Source organism: Gracilinanus agilis, chromosome 2 (assembly GCF_016433145.1).
Source record: "Gracilinanus agilis isolate LMUSP501 chromosome 2, AgileGrace, whole genome shotgun sequence".
NCBI lineage: Eukaryota > Metazoa > Chordata > Mammalia > Didelphimorphia > Didelphidae > Gracilinanus > Gracilinanus agilis.
In genome coordinates, this window is record NC_058131.1 from 34,469,793 (window position 1) to 34,494,968 (window position 25,176).

The window sequence follows — 25,176 nt, forward strand, 5'->3', positions numbered from 1 at the left end:
TCAGGCCTAGAGACGGGAGGTCCTGGGTTCAAATCCCGCCTCAGACACTTCCCAGCTGTGTGACCCTGGGCAAGTCACTTGACCCCAATTGCCCACCCTTACCACTCTTCCACCTAGGAGCCAATACACAGAAGTTAAGGGTTAAAAAAACAAACAAACAAACAAAAAATAAAAGTCATTGCTGTCTATGAGTTTTCACCTCACTCTTCTTTGGGATTAATTTCTTTAAATTTAATCTGCATTTATTAAGTGTCAAGTACATGCGAGGCACTGAGTTAAGTACTGCGGATTCAGAGACAGAATTCCTCTTGCTCACAAGTCACTGATATTTTACTAGAATATACTGTATCTCTGGTTAAGTAAATGAAAGGTAAATTGTTGAAGGTGAGAGTACTAACATTTGGGGTGAATAGGAAAGCTTCAGGGAAGAGTCTCGAAGGAAAATAAGGATTTTCAGAGGTAGGAGAAGAGAAACATGGGGGAATCTGTGGATGCAAGGATTCAGAGAGGGATCCTTGAGTCTGGGGAAGAGCTAAAAAGCTGGATTGAGCAGATCCTAGGAGGCATGAAGGAAAGTAGGTTGGTTTTAGATCTCAACAAACAGAACTCCTTCACACTCCATGTTTTCTGATAAAGTAGAAAGTTCCAGGTGGTTTGAAAGATAGGAGGTTATATGTGCTGGTCTCTTTTGCTGGGTGCCTAAGGCTCGACTCTCCTGATATCTGAGAAGTAAGGCAAAGGAAGCTGTGTGATCTCGAGTGCTGCCCACAACGGCAGCTTGCTTTGGAGGGACCCTGGCAGTTAGGGCAGGGATTTAGGGTTGTTGTCTAGAGGCTGTGAGTGACTCAGCTATCCCTGTGCTTTAGGAATGGTGCTTTGACCAGCGTGTGGAAGAGGGATTGTAGAGGGGAACGACTTGAGGCAGAGTGCCCTTTAGAAGGAGGTCTTTTTTTTAAATCTAGGTGTAAGAGATGATGTGAGAGCCTCAATTAGGTGAAGAAAAAGAGGTCACTCCTAGTGATGTTCTGATTGGATATTATGGGAGCAGAACGTGGACAAGGATCCTACATGTTTTGTGGTTTAACATTTAGGAAGGGTGAGATTGATAGGGCAGATGTTTTCAATCTCTTTTGAACATTAGAGGAGTTTCTCTTGTTCCCTCCTGCATGGGGTTTGCTGTTCCCTGACCTCTGGCTAGTTCTTGCATTGTGTTTACTCTCCTCCCTTAGCCCTGTCCCCCTAGTTCCATGCCTTTCAAACAGTATTTGTGTTGGGGTCAGAAACCAGTTGTGTCCCATGGGCAGTAAAGTGTGCACGTGTGTGGGTATGGTGGAGGTGACAGTAAGGAGGGAGAGGCTGTATTTCCTATGATGTGTATGTAACCTGATGGTAAACTGCCTTCCTTTGCTCTAGGGTCTCCTGATTTTATTTGTTACGATTGACCTCTAGAGTGTACTTTATTATTCTTCCAAACAAAAGGCAATCTGTGGAAGGCTTTGGGGAAATGGAAGTGTTTGGAAGTGATCAGTTGTCTGACCAGAGATTTCATGATAGAGAAGCTTTGATTTTGGGGATGTCTTTTCTTATTTCATCTATTTATTTGTTTTATTTTGGGGTTTATTATTATTTATTTAGAATATTTTCCCATAGTTACATGATTCATGTTCTTTCCCTCTCCCCAACCTTCACCCCCCACCCCCATAGCCCCCACACAGTTCCACTAGGTTTTATATGTATCATTGATCAAGAACTATTCCCATATTATTGATAGTTGCACTGGGGTGATTTGGGGATGTCTTTTGCTTGTGTTGGGCCATAAAGGATCATCAGACTGAGCCTCTCTTTAAATGGTATTGTGCAGGTGGAAAATTTGCCACACCTGAGCTAAATTCCCAGGCATCCTTTTAAGTACGTCCTCATTTGACATACAGGGGTTTGGGAGATAAATTTGGCTGAGACCCATGCTGTGAGGTCTTTTTTGGGAGCTTGAGCTTTGCTTTGGTTAAAGTGTGGCAGGTGTGGGTCTCTGGCTCTGTGCTAGGCTCATTTAACTAAAGGAATCCCTTTCCCTCTCATTTTTGCTATTAAATCCTTTAATTTAAAATTATCTGGAGTATTTCATTCAATTTTACTCCTACAGTATGAAAGCACAACAAAACCTTCTTATAATTAGCTTTAATTGTCTGCAAAGTAATGGATTAAATGAGGGTTCACCTAAGCATTTAATGATTACTGATTAGAAAAGTGCTATAATATTTTTAAAGTATGGTAGGAAATGGAGCATAAATCTTGTGACTTTACCGATTTCAAAAGTTCATCTTGTCCCTAGGAACACATGAGGAAAAAAGGTCAATGCTTTCCTAAGCATGAGGAACTCATTGTATGGGAGTTTCTGCTACTAAATCAGGAGAGACGAAAATTGTTGGCCACTTGTCCATGCTAGTAAGTTCGTTATTTAGCAAGAATCAGAGATGGGGTTTGAACTCAAAGGTTCCTGCTTTAACCTAATCCATGGTGCTTTAGACTCTTTCTCCTCTGTCTCACTGAATGATAGGTTCAAAACAAAACAAAACCCTTAGTTGATGGCCTTCATTAAAAGAAAAGAATGCAATAATTAGATTTTTGCTATTTTAAAAATAGCAACCCTCTCTTTGCTTATAGAATAATGCCTTTGATGATTTGGGTTAATTGTTCTGCCCTCATTACAGTGAGGGAGTTGCCACCTTCCTTTGGTTTTGCTTTAGTAATTCATTTTCTTTTCATATAGGCCAAGATGCTGAATTATCAGGGACACTGTCACTTGTTTTGACACAATGCTGTAAAAGAATAAAGGACACAGTCCAAAAACTGGCTTCTGATCACAAAGACATCCACAGCAGTGTTTCCCGGGTTGGAAAAGCCATTGATAAGGTAGGTTATTTACTGTGTGCTTTAGTAGCTAAGAATCTGTAACTTTTCCCAAGGGTCATTCCTTCCATATGAGAGGCCTTGGCATGGAGGATCTTGGGGGTGGGTGTGGGGGCTCTCACAGTGAACACTGGGCTGCCACCTTCAATTGTACAGGATGTCTGTGTCTCCTGTGTCTTGTAAGCCTGTTTTTTTCCCAACATCCCCCCCAAGGGCCTTATGGGTTTCTGGCTGCCCCCACCTTCCGCTTTGGGCTAGGGAGCTTTATCCTTGGCTTCCCTGTGCAGGAAGGGGCCAGGCCCCTTTTTCTTGTACCTCTCCTCCCCCACTATTGGGCCCCACTTTCCCCAACAACCCTTTTTGGCTTTTAGAAAGTGAGTCTTTTAGCAATGAATTCTTTTCCTGATCTTATGTGTAAATATGGTGGAACACAGGACCCTCTTTGGATTTGTGTTCGTTTCTTCTCTTTCACTTTACTGTTGCAATAGATCCAAAAGTTTCCTTCTTGTCCTCCCCCTTCTAACTCCTTAGTAGCAGGCAGAGCTACAATTGGGCCCTGGGAAGTTTAGACAGCAGCATTTTGCCTGTCCCGGGATCTTTCAGACTTGGTGCACGTCGTGCATTCCCCTGCCCTGCCTCCATCCCCAGTTATCAGCCTTTGGCCACTTCACTCACCAGCCATGGGAGAGCCTGGGGATGAGCGGGGCCCTCTGCTCCCCTCTTCTTGCTGCTAGGCTGGCAGGATGGACCTTTCCTTCTCCTGTAGAAGCTGCCAGCAGCACAGCCTTCCCTGTCCCTGTGCCTTTGCCCGGGCGGGCGGCTCTTTTCCCTCATTTTCTTCTCTTGTAGCTCCATCGGGATTCCAGACTCCGCCGGTGCTGCGGCCTTCCCTATCCCTTTCCTTCTTCGTTCCTCTGCACTCTGCCCTCGTTTGCGATGTTCGGTGGATGCTCTCTATACTGTGCTTCTCTCTGGGATGGGGACCGCCTGACCCCGGGGTAGCGCGCTGCCCTTGTGTCAGCTGTTCCTGGGCGCCCAGCAGGGCCCCTAGCAGGCACCCATTGACTGAGGGAGGGCGCGAGCCCATAGACCAGAGCCCGGGGGAAGGCAAGAGTTTCTGTGGTTCGGGCTCTCAGTTTACAGATGTCAGGAGGAGGACGTGCCGTGCCTAGCATCGCTGGTAGCAGGAGAGCTGGGATCGGGCCCGCTTCTCTGATGCGGAATCCAGCAGTTTGAGCTTTTGGGACGAGTGCTGGAAGAGAGAGAAGGCTGAGAGGGCTCTGGGAACAAGAAGCAAATATCCTGGCACTTAAAGCAATAAGAAGATGCTTTTCTTGTTTGGCCCCGGAAATTTGTTCTGGGCAATGGCATTATTGTTAGTATTTTAGGTAGGAGGGGTTACGTGACTTGCCTGAGGGACACATAGCTAGGAGGTGTCTGAGGGCAGGTTTGAACCCAGGACCTTCCTTTCTCATGGCCTGGCTCTCTATCCACAGAGCCACCTAGCTGTATGAGCAGTAGCATGATCGTTTGGGTACATGAACTTTGTAGCTTCTCAGCCTATTCCTTTCTGCCTCACATATGTACACCCATCTGTCTGTCTGAAGATAATCTGAAAAGAGAAAGCCTTAGCGTAGAGGCAGAAGGTAGGATCAGAGCTGAGTCTGGAAAGAAGCTGGAGAAAACCAGAAGCCTTCCAGGCTCCGGGGGACAGGCAGGAGTTGGAGTAGCAGGCCTTAGCAAGAAGGCTGCTGTTGTCAGTGAGTTCCTGGAGGAGAGGGAGGTCCAGGAAGTCTGGGGAGGTAGGAAGGAGCTGGCTTGTGCAGGCTCCGGGATAGAGTGGATCCGAACCCAGCTTTCCTAGCTGTGTGACCCTGAGGAAGTCACTCCACTTTATTTTGCCTGTTTTTTCAACTGTAACATGGGATAATAACAGTATGCACCTCCTAGGGTTGCTGTGAGGATCAGACTAAATTTTCCTTTTAAGTACTTGGCAGCTTCTGACACAGAGTAGGCACTCTATCAGTTCTTATCCCCCAGAGAACTTGATATTTATTTTTGGAGGTATTAGGTAGCCTCTGAACCTCAATGAGGAATGACGTGGCTATGTCTATGTTTTAGAGATGTCACCTTGGCAGCGGAGTGGGGAGAGACTTAAGACAGAAGGCAACAAGGAGGCTGTTGAGAAGCCGAGGCACGAGGCAGTGATGACCCTGTGGCCCTAGGAGGGGGAGGAGGAGAGCTACAGGAGAGGCTGAGGCGCCAAGCCAGTCCACTAGGCTTTTCTAGGGTTGGAGCCTAGCACGCCACAGTGGGTTTAGGACAAGGGTGCAAGAGAATTGAGGGGGAAGAATCGGGTGTAGTAGAGTTGGTTCTCTGAGGAATCAAGATGGGAGAGGGAGGAGAGTGCCCTTAGGAAAGATGGGATTGATGAAGGGAATGGAAGTCACAATGGAAAGAACAGGGTTAAGTTTGTAAGGAGCCTAGGGAAAAATAAAAGACTGACCGGGTAAAAGAATACTGGCGTTGATGGCCAGGGATGATAGCCGCTTGCAGGTGGTCGAAGAGTGAAGGACAGGGCTGTTTCTGTGGACCTGAGGGAGTGTAAAGGAGTGGCTGTGAGCGACCTACTTGTGGTGCTGGAGAAGACTTCTGAAAGTCCCGTGGACAGCAAGACCATGAAATTAGGCCACACTTAAGGAAACTAATATCCTGACAGGTGCTGAAGTCTGAGCCTAAGGCTTTGGCCATATAATGAGAAGACAGGACTCACTGGAGAAGACCCTGAGGGTGGGAAAGATTTAAGGCAAGAGAAGGGAATGAGGGCCATGGAAACCGTGAACATGAGCTTGGACAGATTTGGGGAGATAGTGGAGGAGAGATGGGCCTGGTGTGTGGTCCACAAGGTCTCGGAGAGTCTGACACAGCTGAACGAATGAACAACAGGAGCTAGGATGGTAGAGGATTTGAGGATGCATCCTTATGTATGTTGAAATTCCCTGGAGGAGTTGGGGGTGGATAGAGAAAAGCCACTAGGATCTGATAAACAGGGACACTGAGCTTCGGAGGAGGAGAGGCTGCCTGGTGTTGGCAGCTGAGGGAATGCGATGACAAGCAGAGACCATGCCAGTTCCTCTGCCCTGTCTCTGGGCATGAGAGAAAGGAGCCAGTCCTGGAGCGGGCCAGCACTGTGAAAGCCAGCTGGTTTCGTGTGGAGCAGACCCTCCAGCAGAGGGGGAACCTTATAGGACATGGGCACAAGAGAGTTCTGAGAAGAGGATGGAGAAGTCTGTGGCCTTCCATTGCTCAGGATGGACCTGTTTCAGGATGCCTGATTAGACTGGTGAGTCCGAGACAGCTTCATTGAGAGAGGCATGAGATTAGATTGAATGTTGTTCATCACAGAGTCTGTGAGAGGGTCGGCAGTGGAGAAACATTTTTTCCATTGCTTTTGACCGCCATTCCCTGTACTCCTACTGCCAGATTCTCATTAGATCTGAGACTGTATTGTCAGATGTCTTACTCCTATTTGAAAGATGTCTGTGGTACAGTATAGGACATCTTTCAAAAAGGCAAACTAGGGATTGCATTTCAGTTTGTAATGAGCTTTTCTTAAATTTTAAAAATGTTTAGAGAAATAAATGGTGGCCTAGTTTGAATGGGTAAAAGCATTAGGTGATGTGAGGAGTCGTGGCGGTTGGCTGGAGGTGAGAGAGCATGTGGCTCTTCATCTGGAAAGAGGGGGATTTGCCCCTTGTAGTGACGATAGGCCTTCAGTGAGTTAGAAGAGGGGGCGATGGGGGTGGTTTTTAGCTTGGCTGATCCCACTCAGCTGTGTCCACCATCTCTGGACATTCTTTTTAAGGCTCACAGCACTATGTGGACACTCCTCGGAGCCACCGAACTCAAATGAGCCAGAGTTCATCCTTGGTAATGTCTTCAGAGTAAACCCTGTCATTTCCCTACTGCTTGTGAAGGAGCTTTAGGAAAAAGAAGACCTGCGCTTGAGTTTTTTGAGAATCTCTTGTCAGGTTACAGTTTACCTAGCTTTAAGAAGGATTTTTCTGAGGAGTCTTATTGATGCCTCAGCTGAAGCAACATCAGAGAAATGGGATAAAGTCCCAAATGACTTCCATTAATGAAGAGTTTTGAACATCCTTTGAGTGATTTCCACAATAAAAAAAAAAAACCTCATACCTTCCATCTTTGAGTCAATACTGTATATTGGTTCCAAGACAGAAGAGCATTAAAGGCCAGACAGTAGGGGTTAAGTGACCTGCCCAGGGTCACACATCTACAAAGTGTCTGAGGCTAGATTTGAACCCAGGACTTCCCATCTCCAGGCCTGGCACTAAACCACCTACCTGCCCTCCATAGTTGTGTGTTTTTTTTTTTTTAAGCTCAGTTCTTCCCATTTAGTCCTGTCAGTTGCCTGTAAAAGTTGATAGTGATGAACATTGAGTGATTCAACTTTCTTATTTACTGAATTTTGGATTGTAGTTCAGAGCTGCAAAATTTATGCTGTGAAGCCATTCAGAACAGGTGGTGAATGAGCTGACCCTATTAGCCTATGGAATAATTTTGTAGCATAATTACTAGAAATAATGGAACCAATTGTAGTAGAAAACAGATGATGATTTGAGGACATTTTATGCCTACGTGTTCTGCCAGGTCTGATTTTTAGCTTGAAAGGCCACCTGGCAATGAGCTCTAAAAAGCACTTCTCAGTGTTTGGTAAGAGGACTCCTGGTTTTTTTTCTTCCAAATGGAAGACTTGGATCCTTTTTGCAGTGCTGAGTTCATTCACAATGGTAGACAAGTTAGGATGATGATGATTTGCTTAGAGCAGGGAAATTTGTTTTTGTAGGCAAATGCTCATTATCTATAATCTACCAATTCTTTGGCAGCCTTGTCCTCTATAACTCAAGTATTTCTTATTTAAGGCCTGCAAGTGACTCCTCTGGGTTTGGGCCATGGCCTTAGATATAGGTGCACCACAAATAGAATGGTATAGTTGAAAGACAATGCCAGATCTACATATTTCGAGCACCCAGCCTCCTAAAAGTTATCTTTCTTTGATTCAACAAACATTTATTAAGCACCTACCTAGAGTGTGGCAAGATAGACACTGGGGATGCAAAGACAAAACTAGAACTATCTCTGTAGTCAAGGAGATCCCACAGGGGTGAGGGAAACAACATGTACAAACAAGCAGATACACAGTAGTTAGACTATAAATTAGATGACGTGGGGCCTTAGCTGTAGCCAGGAAGTTCAGAAAGGACTCTGTTAGGTAGAGCCACTGGAATGGATCTCAGAAGGCAGCGAGGGGTTCCAAGTGGTAGAGGTGAGGAAGAGAGAGGATGTGTGCAAAGGCATCCAGATGGTAGCGTGATGTAGGAGAGAAACAGCAGAAAGGCCAGTGCACTGCAGAGTATGCAGAGTGTGTAATAAACCTACAAAGGAAGGGGAAAGCCAGGTTGTGAAGCTATTTAAATGCCAACTGGAGGGATTTTTATTTAATCTTGTAGGCAATAAGGAACCGATGCAGTTGGAGTATGGGAGTGCTATAGGTAGACCTGTGGCTGCTATGTAGAGGACGGATTCTGGAGAAGACCTTGAAAATTCAGTATTTTGAGTTACCAACTCCCTTCCCCCAAGACAGTGGTAGGCTTTTGCAGTTTGCTTTAAAAAAAAAAAAAAAGATTGTAGTAGTTCTGCTGAGAAGTAAAAAGGACCTGAAGTGCTGTGGCAGCCTTGTGAGTAGCCACGAAGTTGTTTGGGGCATTCTGCGTTTGAGATGTCTGTGTGACATCCCATTAGAAATGTCTTCTTCTAGGCAGTTGGAGCTCAAGAAAGAGACTGGCTGATGTCTAGATCTAGGAATCATCTGTATGGTGACAATAATTGAAGCCACAGGAACTGATGAGGTCAGTAAGATAGATACTAGAAGATGAGAAGAGAGAGAAGCCCAGGATAGAGCCATTTTGGGGTTGGGGTGTGGGTGATGAATCCCTGAAGATGGCTGTCAGATGGTAGGAGAAAAATCAGGAGATAAAGGGTGAAGAAACCTCAGAGAAACAAGAACACCTAAGTGAGAGGGTTGGTCATATTTCCAGGTTCCTTCTTTATTATAGGTTACTATCTTTATAGCTCTTCAAAAGTAGGAGGACTTTTCAAGCACTCTTAATTAGGTTTAGTTCTAGAAAAAGATACCGAGGGAAGAGGGACAGGACGGAGAGGCTATTGTCCAAAGTAAATGAGTTAATGGGAGGTTGGATTTCTGAATTCTAGCTCACACTTTCCTAACTTAGCCTAGAGCTCCCTAGAGATTGCCTGTGGGTATCCAGAGTGTGATGGTGAATGTTTAATAGTTAACTCTGCAGGCTGGAGGTGGAGAATGGCTGCACAACCTATTCTAAAGTTTTTGAATCCTTTTGCTGCAGATGGAGCCCTGATTGTTAGTGTAGTATAAACGCTCACTTTAAGGATGAAGCCTGGCTTCAGCACATGCCTGGGCATCAAGGCAAACCATCTTGTGAAGGGAGAGGGACATTAGGTCCTTCCTGGGTAAGATGGATTTAGGCTTGATTGTCAGGAGAGGAACCTCAGCTCCTTCCCGTTAAATCTAGAACCAGAAGACAATTGGGAGGTTTGTTGGGAAGGATGAAATTTCGTGAATTAGTGTTTGGAGAGAAGGGATCCAGCCAGGGCCTTTGTAGCCCAAGGCATTTCAACAGCCCTCTACTAGTGAGGAGCAATGAAATGGAATGTAATCCATTTATCGTCCATTTAGTGAGTGAGTGAGCATGAGCCCTCCTTCCCCACCCCAGGGGCTTCATTGAGGAAGCCAAGGGCTCCTGTCAAAGCTCACTGGATTTTTTTGGCGTGTGCCAGCTATGGTGCAGTTTGCCAAAGAATAAGTTAATGAGTTTTTGCCTTCTTAATTGACTTTTTTTATGAACCCCTTGCTATGGTTTTAAGGTTCAGTGCATTAGAAATCCTCTAGGCGGTGATACCCCACCAAGTAAGAAGCAGATGAGTTTTCTGCTGAACACCAAGGCGTTTCATGGTCTCTAATTATTACAAAAGGGCCATAAAGCACGTTGCTATAAATCAGTGTCTTAAAGTGCTGTTTGGGAACAAGTCTGCTGATAGCCGATGTGAGTTTTTCAGTAGACTCTGTTTGACTTATTGGGGAGACTTTTCTGGTTGTGGGCTGGCTGCTTGGTCATTGAGAGCCGTGCATTCTACAGAGGTGCGCACTAGCACCCCCAGACGGAGGCCCGCCAAGCCACATCCTCCTCTGGTCTCCACCTGCCACTCGGCTCTGTCATGCATGACCCCAAGAAGCTGTAGCCTGCCCAGGGCCACAGCCCTGGAAATATCTTAGCAGGAGGCTAAACGGGATGGAGGCACTGGCTGCTGAGTTAGGGGAGTGTCTACACCAAGTGTGTGAAGCCTCCCCTGGTGGAATGGGCAGAGGAGAATAACTTGTTCCCACAGCCATGAAGGCGGCTGAAGCAGGCACTGGGGAGAGCTTAGAGCTCGGGCAGACATCGAAGACCCTGCGGTCATCCAGTGCATCAGGCGCCATCGCCCGTCATCTTGACCCATCACTGGCCTCCGAATGACCATTTTGTTCAATTGCCTCGCTGACATCAGATTTACAGGAGTCAGAAGGCATTGCATGTGCCATCTCACCATTTTACTGTTCTATCATTGTGTAATTAGTTTACTTTTTCCTCTGTTTTACTATTTTGCTCTGTTGCTTTGTCACCCACTTTGAAGTCCTGTGGCGATGGGCCAGTGACAAGGCAGCAGGCTCCCACCCCCAGGGCGGCCCCGGGTCATCTTCTCACTGGACTGAAGCAGCAGTGGGATTCGGTGGCCTCCTGGGGGTTGCTGCTCACCTGGCAAGAGGAAGGGGCTGGAAGAGGAGCTCACCCTGTGGGCTGAGAGCCTCCCCTGGGGTCAGACACATGCACAAAAGTACAGAACTTCTCTGAAGATGATGCCCCTCACAACGGGGTCAGGGAATGTGCGCCCTTGGAGGGGCAACACGGGAGATGAAGAGCTCCTGTGGGGAGAGAGCTCGTCAGCATCCCGTCCCGTTCTGCGGGGAGTCACTGCGATGAGGAGCGCCCTCAGGCTGGTGGGCCTCATCACAGTGTCTGCTCCCATCACCCTCCATGGGGTGCCACAGAGGACAAGCGCGCCATGCTGGGCTCCCTGAATGCCAGCACAGGCCCAGCCAGCAGAGCCACGGGGTCAGAAGCAGAATGGCTGGACAGTTAGCATGAAGAAAATGGGGCTTCTCCCCAGGCTCCCCCTCACGTGGAGTCATGGATTGCAGCACAAGGAGAAGGTGTGAATGCTGTGGGTGTGTTCACTTACCTTGACAGTCTACTTCCGAGGGACGTCTGTCCACTTGGGTGAGGACGTGATGCCCCCCCTAGGGCAGTTCTTGGGGGCTCTGAAGGAAAGTGTGGGAGAGGACGGGGCCTGGACTGCCTGCCACCCCAGAGGTCTACACTTACTGGGCTGACCTCATGGTGCTCTAGGAGTGTATATAGATAATCTAGTGAAACCCAGGCAGCCTACCAGTGCCATGCCAGGAAACAATCGCTTCCATTTGGTTTGTCTTGGGAAGATGCTGAAGATTGCCCTAGAAGGGCAGGACTGGTCTGAGGCCATTCAGACTCCACTGCGGCTCCCATGGGTGGCTGTCATCAGAATGCCAGGTGCCTGGGTGCTTCAAAGACTCTTTTGTGGAGAGCTCACACAAAGCAAGCGCTCACAGGGAGCACAGAAGAAATGCTACAAAGACACTCACAAGGTCTCTCTGAAGAACTTTAGTATAGCTTGTGAGACGTGGGTGGACCTGGCACAGTACCATCCAGCATGGTGTGCTCACATCAAAGAAGGGAATGTGGTCTATGAGAGAACAGAAGTCAAGTGACTTTTGCCCAGGGTTACACAGCAAGGATGTGCCCCAGGTGGGATTTGAACTTGGGTCTTCTTGATTCTAGGCCCAGCACTTTTAGCTACTAAACCACCTAGCTCCTTGGAATCCTAAGGAAAAAAATACAATAATCACATAATAATAAATAAAAAATATTCATAATTTTTGCCAAAAAAGGCATTGTGCCTTTTGAGAAAAGTAGAATTGCAGTAGCTCCAAAGAAACATGACATGCACAAATTTAGAGATGTCATCCCAAATATTCATATGGGGCTATATGTGTCTGACCTGTGGTAGAGACTTCCAAACTCCTTTTGGTCTGTTTGGTCTAGTTGATCACAGTATACATTGACCCTGACACAGTGATGTTATTTTGATCCTCCTCAAGTGCAAAGTGCAACTACCAGTGAATTCTACATGTCGGCTCTTATGTACTTGTTAGGATTTTTCTCTAAATGTGACCTTTTTTTTTTTTATCATATATAGGTTTTTTAGGGATATAATCAACATATCCATTTATTTCGAGTATTTTTTCTTCCATTTGTTTGTCATTACTTTGGGACTCTGCTTCAGTGATTTAATTTTTGAGAATTACTGATCTGATGGCACATGTTTTTGGAGACTGTTTTGTGAATTGCTGTGACCAAAAATGTGAATCTCTTTGACTCTAGTTGTCAGTTTTCTAGTGATGAGTTTTCTACACTCAGCTAGCTGGCCTTTGATCAGCACTGCCCCTGGACCTTATAGGTGAAATGGAAATAACATTATCAAACAGCTGAGTGGAGGATGGCATGGTGGGGAGAGACAGATAGGGTAGTCCTGCCATGAGGAGTGCCAGGGAAGGAATATCACAGTGAGGAAGAAACATGTCTAGGGTGTGAGCCTGAATGACTGCAAGTACTACTCCATTCTTGATAGATTTAGGGAAGGTAGGAAGAGAAGGCTCTGTTTTGGACATGTTGGATATTCAGATACCCAGGGGGAAGTGTCTCAGAGGCCACTGGACATTTGAGTCGAGCTCACTTTAGAGCTGCTGAGTGCATCTGGGGGTCCTCAGCTCAGAAGTGACAGTTGAGTCTGTGGGAGTCGAGAAGATTGCCAAGTGAGATAATAGAGAAAAGAAGAGATGATAGAGATCGAGGGGTGGTCCAGAAACCTAGAGAGCAGCGGTTGTCCAGAAGGTGAATGGTCTGGCTCCACATCTGCAGAGAGGCTGAGAAGGCTGAAGACTGCCCGAAGTCCCTGGTCACGCTGGGGAGAGTGGTGGGAAGCCAGGCTGCAGGAAGTTATGTGGTGAGAGTGCAGAGCAAGTGGAGTTGCTTATCTGCCAGCTGGGGAAGGGACATGGCACCAGCCAATGGGCATAGATCAAGGGAGAGAGAGATGGAAGAGAGAGCAGAGAAGGAGGCCACAGTAAGAGAGATGAGGTGGAGTGGAAGCATCATTCTGGCGGTATTTTTGCTCTTGGCTTATCTTCTGGATTGTCCTTTCTGGTAGTGCATTTTAGCCCCAGCCACTTCTCTCTTCTGTGGCTTTGGCGACACTTGCCACTGTGGATTCCAGTTTTCTATTTCGTTAGTTATTTCTTGTTTGCACATGGTAAGCTCTACCATCTGTTCCCCTTTAACTTTCAGATTCAGATTTTCTTGAACCATTTGGAAACATGCTGTTCCACTTCCTTGGTTTTTAGGGACTATACAGGAGCTTCCATTTCTTTTTTTCTTTAGGTTTTTTTTTTCTTTCTGTATTTATTTAGGAATTTTGCAGTCATTTAGCTGTCTCAGTAGTCAATCTTTTCTTCTCTTGTAATATTTTCTCTCGTAGCTTATCTACTTATGTTCTAGATTTTTGAGTTTTCTCCTTGAGATTTTTGGTGGGTTTAGCCTTTTTTCTTTATGGTCTCCTCATGCCCACTTTCTGACTTCTTCCCCTTTGAGGTTAGGCTTACCCTAAGAGGCTGGACCTCAAAGCTGTCCTCAGCCTCCTCTCACGTTGGGGAATTCACCAGATCAATCCCTGCCTTTGACTTCTGGCCTTTCCTTCAGCTCTGTCAAAGCCCCCTCATGAGAGCTGGAATCCTGATCCAATTCCCCTTCTTTAGACAGAGCCTACATAGTCCTACCCTACACTGCCGAGTGATGGAGTGAGGGCACAGGCAAGGTTTGCAGGCAGTGACTAGCTGAGGAGATCTGAGAGCACTGGCAGATGGGTCTGAGTGAGTGTGTGTCTGATTTCTTGGTGTCTTGGCCGGTGGCTCATCTTTATCATACAAGTAATTCTTTGGGAGAGTTTCATTTCGAGGAATGGTGTCTGGTCCTCCCTCTTATTCTATGTGGTGACTAGAATTTTTCAGCATCCTAAAGGTTATGTAGCAATAGGAATGCCTACCGTATTAGAAAACTTTATTCAAAATGAAAAATTCTGGGCAATGATTTTTTTTTTTTACTTTGGGAGAATAAAATCTTCAGGTTTTTTTATCTTTAATTTTTTTATGGGCCTTCATATTTCAGTGTTGCAGTCCAAGCATGTCTTGCATTAGCAAAGATCCAAGCAGCTGTCAGTTATACTGGGTTGGCTTTTTCTATATCATCTTTAGAAAGAACGGCCGGGTGGGAGGGAATGTTTCATTGATTGTTGAATTGGTACATGCTTAGATTTAAAAGTCTCAAACTTGATCAGATTAAATAGAAATAGTAAAACCTGAGGAAATCCCTTTTTCATGAGTTTTTGCTTTTGTCTATTCTTGTTACATTGTGGGTCCCAGAGAATCTTGGTGTTCCTTGGAGAATTTCACAAGTGCACATTCCCCAAACTGGAGACTTTTCAGAGAGGATGGGGCCCTGCAAGAAGAGCAGCTTCTTCTTTGCCAGGCTGAGGTGAAGCAGTTGGCTTTCTGTGGCCTGCCTGGCTGGTGGCAAAGCTAGAAACAGTTCCAGCCTGGTCTGTGGGGCTACAGCTTCCCAGCCCTTAGGAGAGGAGGCTCCTGGCTGTGTGGAGTGCACGGAGCAACAGTGAGGGACTTGAGATGACTCTGGAAGGGCTCAGATGGTCCCAGGTTTGTATGAGCTGTGTGACCCTGGGAAAGGCATTCAGCAAATGCCTGCTCCACTTTCCTCTTCTATAAGAATGAGAAGAATAATATAATAATAACCTGTGTTTGTGTAGCACTTTAAGCTTGGCAGGTGTTTTACAAATATTTTCTCATTTGATCCTTAAAATGACTTTAGAAGTCATTTTGAGAAGATAGGGACTGTAACTGTCCCCATTTTACCAGAGAAGGAAACTGAGGCAAACAGTTAAGTGACTCACCCAAGGTCACACAACTAGTAAGTGTGTGAGGCTGGGTCTGAATTATGATCCTTCTGACTCTAGGTCCTTTACTTGAATATGCAGAGTCCCCAGTTGCCCCTCCCAGGTATGTTAAAACACTATAGAAATGCTGTTCTCATTGTCATCCACCTCTTTCTTGAGTAGGGGGAGTAAATCTACAACTCCTGCAGCTTGTTTCCTGGAGAAAACTGTATTTGTGAATGAAAGTATTCCTTGTGTTCATCCTCAGTTATTGTTACTCCTTTGGAGTTTGACTGTCTATGGTCCCCACTGCCAGTGTAAGACCCCAGCTTCATAAAATCCAAGCAGATTGTAAATGATGAATTATTAAAATGGTCCAAACAAGATGATTTGTTGATTTAAAGTGATGAACTTTTTGGATTTCTTGGTTCTTTTTTTCCCTCTGTTGTTGCTTCCAAGTGAAACTAGTAAAATTTTTTTACTTCTTAGGTACTTGAGTTTTGTCAGTTATAAGAGTTCTCAGTGAGCATTTGACCTTTCTTAGTAAGGTTTGGTGAAGTTACTGCCCTCTGGGGAACTCCTTTGCGTAAAAGATGCTGCATGTGAGACTTCCTTCTTTTCCAGAACATCCGTCCTTTTACAGGAGTTGCCCTGGCAACAGAGATCTGGATCCTTGGTGTTTGCATGTTTCTGGGTGGTTTTCTTCAGCTTTGAGGGACCTTTCATTCAGGCTTTGAATCATTTTAAAATATAACAGGAAACTTATAGAGAGACAAAGTGACTGACATTTTATTCTCCTGCATAGCTGAAGGTTGAGAGTAGAGACATCTTTAGTGATCTTGCTTGACACTTGACTGTAGAAACAATACAGTGTGTCTGTCTCCGGGGACCACAGGCCCTCAGAGCTGGAAGAGGTCAACAGAGCTTGTCTGTTTAGTCCAACTCCTTATAAGAAAGGAAATGTCTTCTCCAGGTGCTAGATGGTATAGTGGATAGAGCCCTGGCCTGGAGACAGAAAGACTACAACTGTAGTCACTTACTAGCTCAGTGACTCTGGGTAAGTCACTTCTCCTCTGCCTGCCTCAGCTTTCCCATCTGTAATAACCGTACCCACCTCCCGGGTTATTATAAGGCTCAAAGGAGACAGCATTAAGTTCTTAGCCCAGTGCTGAGCCCATACCAGGTACTTGGTAAACGTTTATTTCCTTCCTTTAGTATCAAACAAGGAGTAATTCAGTCTTTCCTTGAACTTTTCTCAAAGGGAAGCTTTGTGAGGCAGCCCACTCTGCTTTGGGATAGCTTTCATTGTGGTGAAGCATTTCTTTCCATCAGCTCTAAATCTGCCTTCTGGTTCTGTCCTCTGGGGTCCATTCAAGTCTGGGACCATTTCCTATGTGATAGCGCTGCGTAAACTTGGGAGAAGAGCTGTCGTGCCTCCCAGCCTTCTCTCCAGTGGAAACATCTTCATTTGGGAAGGGAAGAGGACACCTGTCTTTTGTGGAGACCCACAGTGGTGCACACTGTCTCCCTTGGAGAATATCAACACCATCTTTTTTGTCTGGATGATACCTCACTGAGATCAGTGCTCTGAAGATGCTGGTCATTAGGCTTCCTATGCTGTCATCCAGAAGCCTTTCACAGACCCTTCTGTCTCCATCCTTTGGAGGTGCTGTCTTACGTCCTTCCAGTGGTGTTGCACTCAGAATGGAGCAGTAAACCAAGGTCCATGTGGCTGCCTCTGGTGGGTTCTGCTGGGCAGCCTCATTCAAGGAAGCCCAAGATTGCCTTCATGTTGCACCTTTGGCCTTGAGTATAAGTATTTGCAGGCCCCTAAAATGGCATATTTTTCCTACAGAATTATTGTTTAACCACACATCCTCCATCTGTTGATGGGAAATTGTTTTTTTAATCCATCTGTCCCAGTCTTGCCCCTTTGTCTTTAGTTTAGGAGACCCTTCGTTTGTATTCTGGGTTGTGCTTCTCCCTCTAGTTGACTGGAATGACAAGTGGCTTTAACTTCATTTCTCTATCCAGAAAAATGGGGCTAACCCCTACCCAACCTACCACAGGTACCTGGTGAAAAAAGGCAATGCCAACATTATGGTGCTGTTGTTCTGGGAAGAGGCGGGCTGGAATAATCCTAGGACGGACGCACTTGACATGTGGCTCTGTGAGCATCTCGGCCTGTCCTTAAGCTTTGGTACCTCCACACAGCCTTCCTCCCCACCGATGCCTAAGTTGCCCCAGCTAGGCCCTCATCAGGTCTCCCGTGGGCTGTCGCAGGAGCTGCTAAACCATTCTCTCGGCAGTCTGTGTTTTCTCTTTCCCATCCATCCTTCCCAAATGCCAGATTGATGTTCTTCCTCAGGCCCAGAGTTGCCTCTTCCAGACACTTGGTCGAACTTTAATTTTGATTTCTTTTGCTGGGTAAGGAGAGGTTGAGCTAGATACAGATGATAATTCTCGATGGGGAGACTAGCTTGGGCATTAAATCACTGTGATGGGACCTCAAGGGCCCATCGAGTTCCCTTCACATCCATGCTTAATTATATCTTATATGACCAGCTGCCAGGCAAGGGGGCAGTTGAATAGTCTAGACATCATTTGAGAGAGCAAAGGTTTTCCCATTTTCACACACGTACACAATCTAATAACTAGAGGGTATTTTTTTTTTTTTGCCTAGTCCTCCCTTGTTCACATGGTAGATGCTTAATGCATATTTGCTGATTTTGTTGGGTTGATAGGGAGCTATAAAATCTGACTTAACATGAATTATTGCATAGAATTGCTTGGCCTGTGACCTGTGCCTGCCATTGTCACCGTGACACTTGATTCAGAGCAACCAACTTTGAAACTCTGAGGGAAGAGTTGGGCCTGGACATTCCCATTAGGTTTGGATACGTCTGTGCTGCTTAGGGCCTCGCTCTGGTTTCTGCTCTGCTTCTTGGGGGTGAGGTGGCTCTAGACCTCTGTGCCCACGTGTGATAGCTGCCCTCGTTCCATTTCTAGACACCACTCCCCATTCGTTTGAACGGTCCTTGTCTGTGGGCTGCTGTGGGGAGGGGGGGAGTTTCAGACTGTGATCCCATCTTTCTTCTTTCCCAGGACGCCAGGACTTTGGAGAATGAATCCAGTAAGGGGGTGGGGAGAGCTGAGGCTGTCCTAGAGAACAGAAAGATGGGCTAGACTGTCAAATGCCTGATCTGATAAGCTGCAATGGAGCTGGGCCTCCCCACCTCCAGGCCTGGCTGACAACCACTCTCTCTCCCACTGGGGCTTTGTGTTGCCCCTTTTCATAAAGCAAATTAATGCGGAACCTTCAAGAGAGATGTCTGTGCAGAGAAAACAACAAACAAAATGAAACAATTTGTATTTCCATGTTTCCACATTGACCCCTTTGTGGTGGCCACTGTTGTCTTAGGAGTCTGACTAGGCAGTTCTGTGGAGGGCAGTGCTGGGTCCCTTCATAGAGATCGTGATATCTCCAGATCCAACAACAATCCAGCAGCGGTGTGTGGGTGCTTGCCTCCTGGTGGCATCCATGCACCCCTTTTCCCTGTGGGCCCTGGCTGGGGAGGCTTTGAGCACTCCATGAGGCTGGACCACTCCAAGGCTGAAAATGGCCCTTTGTAATCACGTGTTGTCACTCTTCTTGTTTTCAAATGCTCACTTTTGAAAATCCTTCTTTCCAGAAGAGGGTTGGATTTGTCCTTTCATTTGGCTACATTTTCCCCCTCCAGGGTGGGTGCCTGTGTTGTGGCTCAAGTAGGACAATGTCCTACTGCAGCCCTGGGAGGGATTGAGGGGTTGCTCAGAAAGCAAACCAAACCCAATGTGAGCAGGGCATCGTTGATGGCTTCCTGGGTGGTGTTCCTTAGCCAACTAATGCTCATTTGTGCCTTTCAGAATTTCGATTCTGACATTAGCAGCGTGGGAATCGATGGCTGTTGGCAGGCAGACAGCCAGCGGATCCTCAATGAGGTGATGGTGGAGCACTTCTTCCGACAAGGAATGCTGGATGTAGCTGAGGAGCTCTGTCAGGTAATTGGAAACAGAAATGCGTGGTGCTTGATCATTCTAAAAGTAGGGCTCCATTGGCCATGGATGTTGTCTGTCTTTACTATTTCTACTTTTAGAGCCTGGGCTGGTCCTTACTGGAGAATATCTCAATTTTTTTGTTTGTTTTAATTTTGCTTTAATTTATTTTTATTTTGTTAAAGATTTTCTAATCATGTGTAAAATTTTTTTAAAGCCTTACCTTCTGTCTTAGAACTAATATTGTTTCTAAGGCAGAAGAGTGGTAAGGGCTAGGCAATAGGTGCTAAGTGACTTGCCCAGGGTCATACAGTTAGGAATTGTCTTGAGGCTCTATTTGAACCTAGGACCTGCCATCTCCAGGCCTTACTTTCTATCCAATAAGCCACTAGCTATCCCCTAAAATTTTTTTTAACTATTATTTTTCTAATTTTGATAACAAATTTTCTCCCTCCCCCTAGAGAAGGCAAGCACTGTGGTATTGATTATGTATGTGAATTTATGTAAAACATTTCCAAATTAGCCATGTTGCAAAAGAAAACTCAAATAAAATAATAAAAATGAAGGGAGTAAGCAGAATGTGCTTTAACATGCATTCAGAGCTCATCAGGTCTCTCTTTGGATGGAGGTGGAGAGCATGGTCCATCATGGCTCCTCTGGAATTGTTTGGTCATTGTCTTGATCACCAGAACAGCAAAGTCTCTCATAGTATTGCTATTACAGTGTATACTCCTCTCCTGGTTTTGCTTATTTCAGTTTGCATCATGGTGTTCATGTAAATCTTCCTAGATGTTTCTGAAACTATCCTGCTCATTATTTCTTTTAGTAGTCCATTGCAGTCATGTACCACAACTTATTTAGCCATTCCTCAATTGACAGGTATCAACCCTGATTTCTGTCTCTTTCTCTGCTCAAAGAGTTGCTATAAATATTTTTGTTCAATAGGCCCACTTTTTTTTTTTTTATCTCTTTGGAACATAGATTGAGTAGTGGTATTGCTGGGTCAAAAAGTTTATAGCCCTTTGGGTGTCCTTCAAATTGTTCTCCAGTGTGGTTGGAGCGGTTCACAAATCCACCAGTTGCATTAATATCCTGATTTTGCCACATTTTCCTTTTCTGTCATATTAGCTAATCTGTTAAGTGTGAGGTGGCACCTCACAGTTGTTTTAGTTTATATTTCTCGAATCAATAGTGATTTAGACATGTTTTTATGTGACTGTCAATATATTGCTTTGATTTCTTCATTTGAAAACTGCCTATTCTATCCTTTGACTATCAACTGAGGAATGGCTCTCATTTTTACAAATTTTGCATGAAAATTTCATCAGAGAAACCTACCATAGAATCTCCCCTTTTTCTACTTCTAATTTTGACTGCGTTAGTTTTATTTGTGCAAAAAAACTTAAATTTCATGTAATTAAAAATTATTTTACTTTCCTTAATTCATTTTCTCTTGTTTGGTCCTAAACTCTTCCCTTATCCATAGATCTGACAGGCACGTTTTTTCCACACTCTCCCAATTTACTTATGATATCACCCTTTATGTCTTAATCCTTTATCCATTTTAGCTTATTTTGGTATCCACTGTGAGCTGTTATTCTATGCCTGGTTTCTACCAAACTGCTTTCCAGTTTTCCTAGCAGTTGTTGTCAAACGTTGGATCATAGGAATAGATTAGGCATACAGTCCACCATAGCAAATGGCCATAGTAATCTAGTGTTTGGGGAACAGTTTTAAACAGAATCATTATTGATAGTGATTGCTTTTCTCTACCCACAAGATCTCTCTGTCTTGTCCTTGCTGTCTGACTGACAAGAGGACAGACAGAAAAGTAGGACTGGGCTCAGGGCCTGGAGGGAAGGGGCTTGTTTTCTTTCCCATTATCTTCTTTAACAACTAAGGTGAAGATGGCATAAAAGAGAAAAAGAGGAGAGAAATGGGATGCAAGTATTGATCTGCTTTTCTCAATCTGTAGAAATATTCCTGATCAGAAAGATATCTAAACATTTGCTCCAGATTAGCAAACCTCCCCAAATTATTTTTGTGTCTCTTTCAAGCTTAAAAAATTTTTTTGAACCCTTACCTTCTATCTTAGAATCAGTATTGTGTATTGGTTCCAAGGCAGAAGTGTGGTAAGGAGTAGGACAGAGGGATTAAGTGACTTGCCCAGGGTCACACAACTAGAAAGTGTCTGAGGTCAGAATTGAACCCAGAAGCTCCAGTATGCTAGGCCTGGCTCTTTATCCATTGAGCCATCTAGCTGCCCCTTTTAGACCTTTTGATTTAGTGCTGTGGTTCTCAAACCTTTTGGTCTCAGGAGCCTTTTCTTCCTAAAGAGCCTTTGTTGGTGGGTTATCTTTCAGTATTTGCCATATAGAAATTAATATGTCTTATCATTATTATGAAAATGGTTTTTGGTCTTATGGACCCCCTTGAAATGGTGTCTAGAACCAGTCCCAGTTTGAGAACCACTTATTTGGGGAGCTCAACATTTTTACAAGCTTGAGCATCTTCTCCTTTCTGGATGGGATAAATTGGACCCTTACAGAGTAAATAACTTTTTTTTTTTTTTTTTGATTTTTTTTTCAACTTTTATTAATATTCATTTTTAACATGGTTACATGATTCATACTCCTCCTTTCCCCTTCACCCCCCGCACTACCCCCACCCATGGCCGATGCACATTTCCACTAGTTTTGTCATATGTCCTTGATCAAGACCAATTTCCAAATTGTTGGTAGTTGCATTGGTGTGGTAGTTTCGAGTCCCCACCCTCAATCATGTCCACCCTGACCCATGCGTTCAAGCAGTTGTTTTTCTTATATGTTTCCTCTCCTGCAGTCCTTCCTTTGAATGTGGGTAGCGTCTTTACCATAAATCCCTCAGAATTGTCCTGGGTCATTGTATTGCTGCTGGTACAGAAGTCCATTACATTCAATTTTACCACAGTATATCAGTCTCTGTGTACAATGTTCTTTTGGCTCTGCTCCTTTCGCTCTGCAACAGTTCCCGGAGGTCTCTCCAGTTCGCCTGGAACTCCTCCAGTTTGTTATTCCTTTTAGCACAATAGTATTCCATCACCCGCATATACCACAGTTTGTTCAGCCATTCCCCAATTGAAGGACATTCCCTCCTTTTCCAATTTGTTGCCACCACAAAAAGCGCAGCTATGAATATTTTCGTACAAGTTTGTTTATCTATGATCTCTTTGGGGTACAAACCCAGCAATGGTATGGCTGGATCAAAGGGCAGGCATTCTTTTATAGCCCTTTGAGCATGATTCCAAATTGCCAGCCAGAATGGCTGGATCAGTTCACAGCTCCACCAGCAATGCATTAATGTCAGAGTAAATAACTTTTTTAGAATTAGGCTGCAAATAACCTCTGATAGGAATGTTTTGCTACTGAAGATGGGCTCTTCCTTTTCAGTCTTAGCCCAAGGTGAACTAGAACTATGCCTCAGAGAATTTGAGACTTGGGTGTGTTCTGTGTGCTTTTCAGAGGGTTCCCTTTTCAACAAAGTTCATCTTAAATTGTCCCCTAATTTCTGTTTTCTTTTGCTGCTTGTTTCATAGTTCTGACTGTAGATAACAAAGGAACTTTTCTGCTTTGCAGGAATCTGGCCTGTCTATAGATCCAAGTCAAAAAGAACCATTTGTGGAGTTAAATCGAATATTGGAAGCATTAAAAGTCCGAGTTCTGAGACCTGCCTTAGAGTGAGTTACTCAACTTGATTTCTTTTAAATATCTTGAAAAGAGGGGGGAAGGGAAGTCAGAAAGCATTTGTATGGCACCCACAGTGTGCCAGGCACTATTGTCCCATTGGATCCTCTTCCCCAACCCTGGGAGGTAGGTGCCATTATTGCCCCCATTTTATAGTTGAAGAAACAGAGGCCGACATGTGAAGTATAACTTGCAGTGGATCACACAGCTAGTGTCTGAGGCAGCATTTGAACTTTGGTTTCCTGACACTCAGTGATTTTTGAGGCTCTCTCCAAGCCAGGAAGATTTGGGGTCAAGTTCTTCCTCTGATAAAATCTGGCTGTGTGATCTTGAGCAGATCACCTAATGTCTCTGTGCCCCAAAAACCTCTGAGATGATAGATGCCGGGGAGGGGGCCAGGGCTGGGGCGGAGTCTGGGGAGGGGGCTGGTCAGTGCCATTGGCTGGCCTCAGGCTTTGTCTCTGCCCTGTACACCAGGTGCTCAGTCCTTTGATGTGCTTAGTGCTGAGCTCAGGGCTAGCACACAGCAAGCCCTTAATGGGTGTTTGTGATTGATTCAGATAAAGGGATATTTCCTGGGGCAACTCTTGGAGACACTGAGCAATGGAACTATTTTATTTTGACTATGAATTGTACACTCTGTGTGGTGGTGATAATGTGGGAGAAAGCAGCCTGGCCCTGCGTCCTCTTTGGTTTCTTGGGAAGAAAGACTTTCCTGTCCCCTCCCTGACATACCTTGTTTTCTCCCCCTTCCCCCCTTCTCACTCCTCACCAAAAAAGCCCTCTGGTTTCGTCTCTAGCATTCAGGGACGTTGGTCTGGCCCTAGGGGTTCTGCAAAGCCGCTGCCATGATGAGATTCTTGGTGGCATCACCTGTGGGTCCCAGAGAAGCCAGCTTGGGGGGGGGGTGGATGTGGGCTACCGGGGCCAGCTTCATACCCCCTCCTCGAGGCTTTCCTTGGAGCAGCCCCGAGGTGAGGGCCCCGAGGCCTCTCACAGGGGCTGGCGTGTTGCCGCTAATTCCCATTTTCCTGTGACGGGCACTGGAGCGCCTGCGTGCCTGCCTACCCACTTGTGGTTCACTTTTGGTATCGCCTTTCCTGCAGTTTGTCATTTTTTTCTTTCTTGGTAAGTTTCAGATGTTGATTTAAAATGTGAGGCTTAATTTCCTGCCTTGGGACAGACAGAGGGATGGATGTTCCAGGGGCTCCTCCATGAGGGCAGAACTCCAGTATGGCTGGCACTCCTCCCTTCCTTGCCCCGCCTCCCCAGGCCCATCTCACTTGACAAATACAACAACAAGAAATAAGGCTCAAATGGGCTGAGAGCATCGGGGGAGAGCAGTGGGAGAGGTTGGGGTGGGGGGAACATTCCCCCCCCCCATTTTAAAACTAGCTCTCAAGAGTGGGCAGCCATGTCTGTGCCAGCTTTCAGTCTGGGCTCAGTGCCCGGGGGTCTCTTTCTCACCTTATCACGGGGCAGAACCAGAGTCTCTGAAAGGCTTCATCACTGCCGAGGAATCGGATTTCCCAGGCTCTGGCAGACGGTGACTAGCCTGTGTGCGAACTTTGGGAGCACATGTCCCACGCAGCTCCCACTGGCGTGGCGTGCTCAGCCTTTCTGTTATCTTCCTGTTCTCCTCCAACAGGGCCAGCCCCAGGGCCTTCCTAGCCTGGCCTCTGCACCCCTCCATACAGCCTGCCTCCTTGCTGCACCTCCCATGGTGCTGCCCCCACTGCCAGCACCTTTGCCGTTATGGTTTCCTTCCTTCTACTGTGAGTGCTTTGAGGGCAGGCACCGTTCTGCCATGCTCTGTACCTCCTGTCCTCAGCATGGCCTGCCACTTGGGAAGCATTTACATGTCCATGTACAACTCCTGCCAGTAGTCAGGAAGTGTCCAGGGCCCAGAAACCCAGTGATTTATCCAGGCTCTCTTGACTCCTCTATGTCTATCTGCCATGCCACACCAGGCTGTCCAGCTTAGGCTAACCTTTCCTTTTCTTTGTTTAGGGATGACTAGCCATATTCTAGGGAAAGCCTTAATTTCTCCTTTCCTGTAGCTGGTGCCCTGGCCTCTCACTAGGGAAAACACTTGCATCGTTCACCACAGAAAGGGTGGAAGATACAATCCAGAAGGCCTTCTATGGCCAGACTCCAGCCAAGAAAACGAACCCGTCAGTACAGTTTGAATATTTGGCTAAAGTAATTTAAATTGAGCTTTATCACTTCTGGCTGGTGGCGTCCATCAGAGTGCAGC

At 45.7% G+C, this 25,176-nt stretch overlaps 1 protein-coding gene across 1 annotated transcript in view; it reads left to right on the top strand.

Annotated features, from left to right (window-relative positions):
- RMND5A (required for meiotic nuclear division 5 homolog A) overlaps positions 1–25,176 on the top strand; it is a 67,786-nt gene that overhangs the window by 22,180 nt on the left and 20,430 nt on the right. Inside the window, exons 2-4 of the mRNA XM_044663075.1 lie at positions 2,768–2,910; positions 19,069–19,203; positions 22,812–22,912. Of these exons, the coding sequence (XP_044519010.1) occupies positions 2,768–2,910; positions 19,069–19,203; positions 22,812–22,912 (379 nt within the window). The remainder of the gene's footprint in view (positions 1–2,767; positions 2,911–19,068; positions 19,204–22,811; positions 22,913–25,176) is intronic.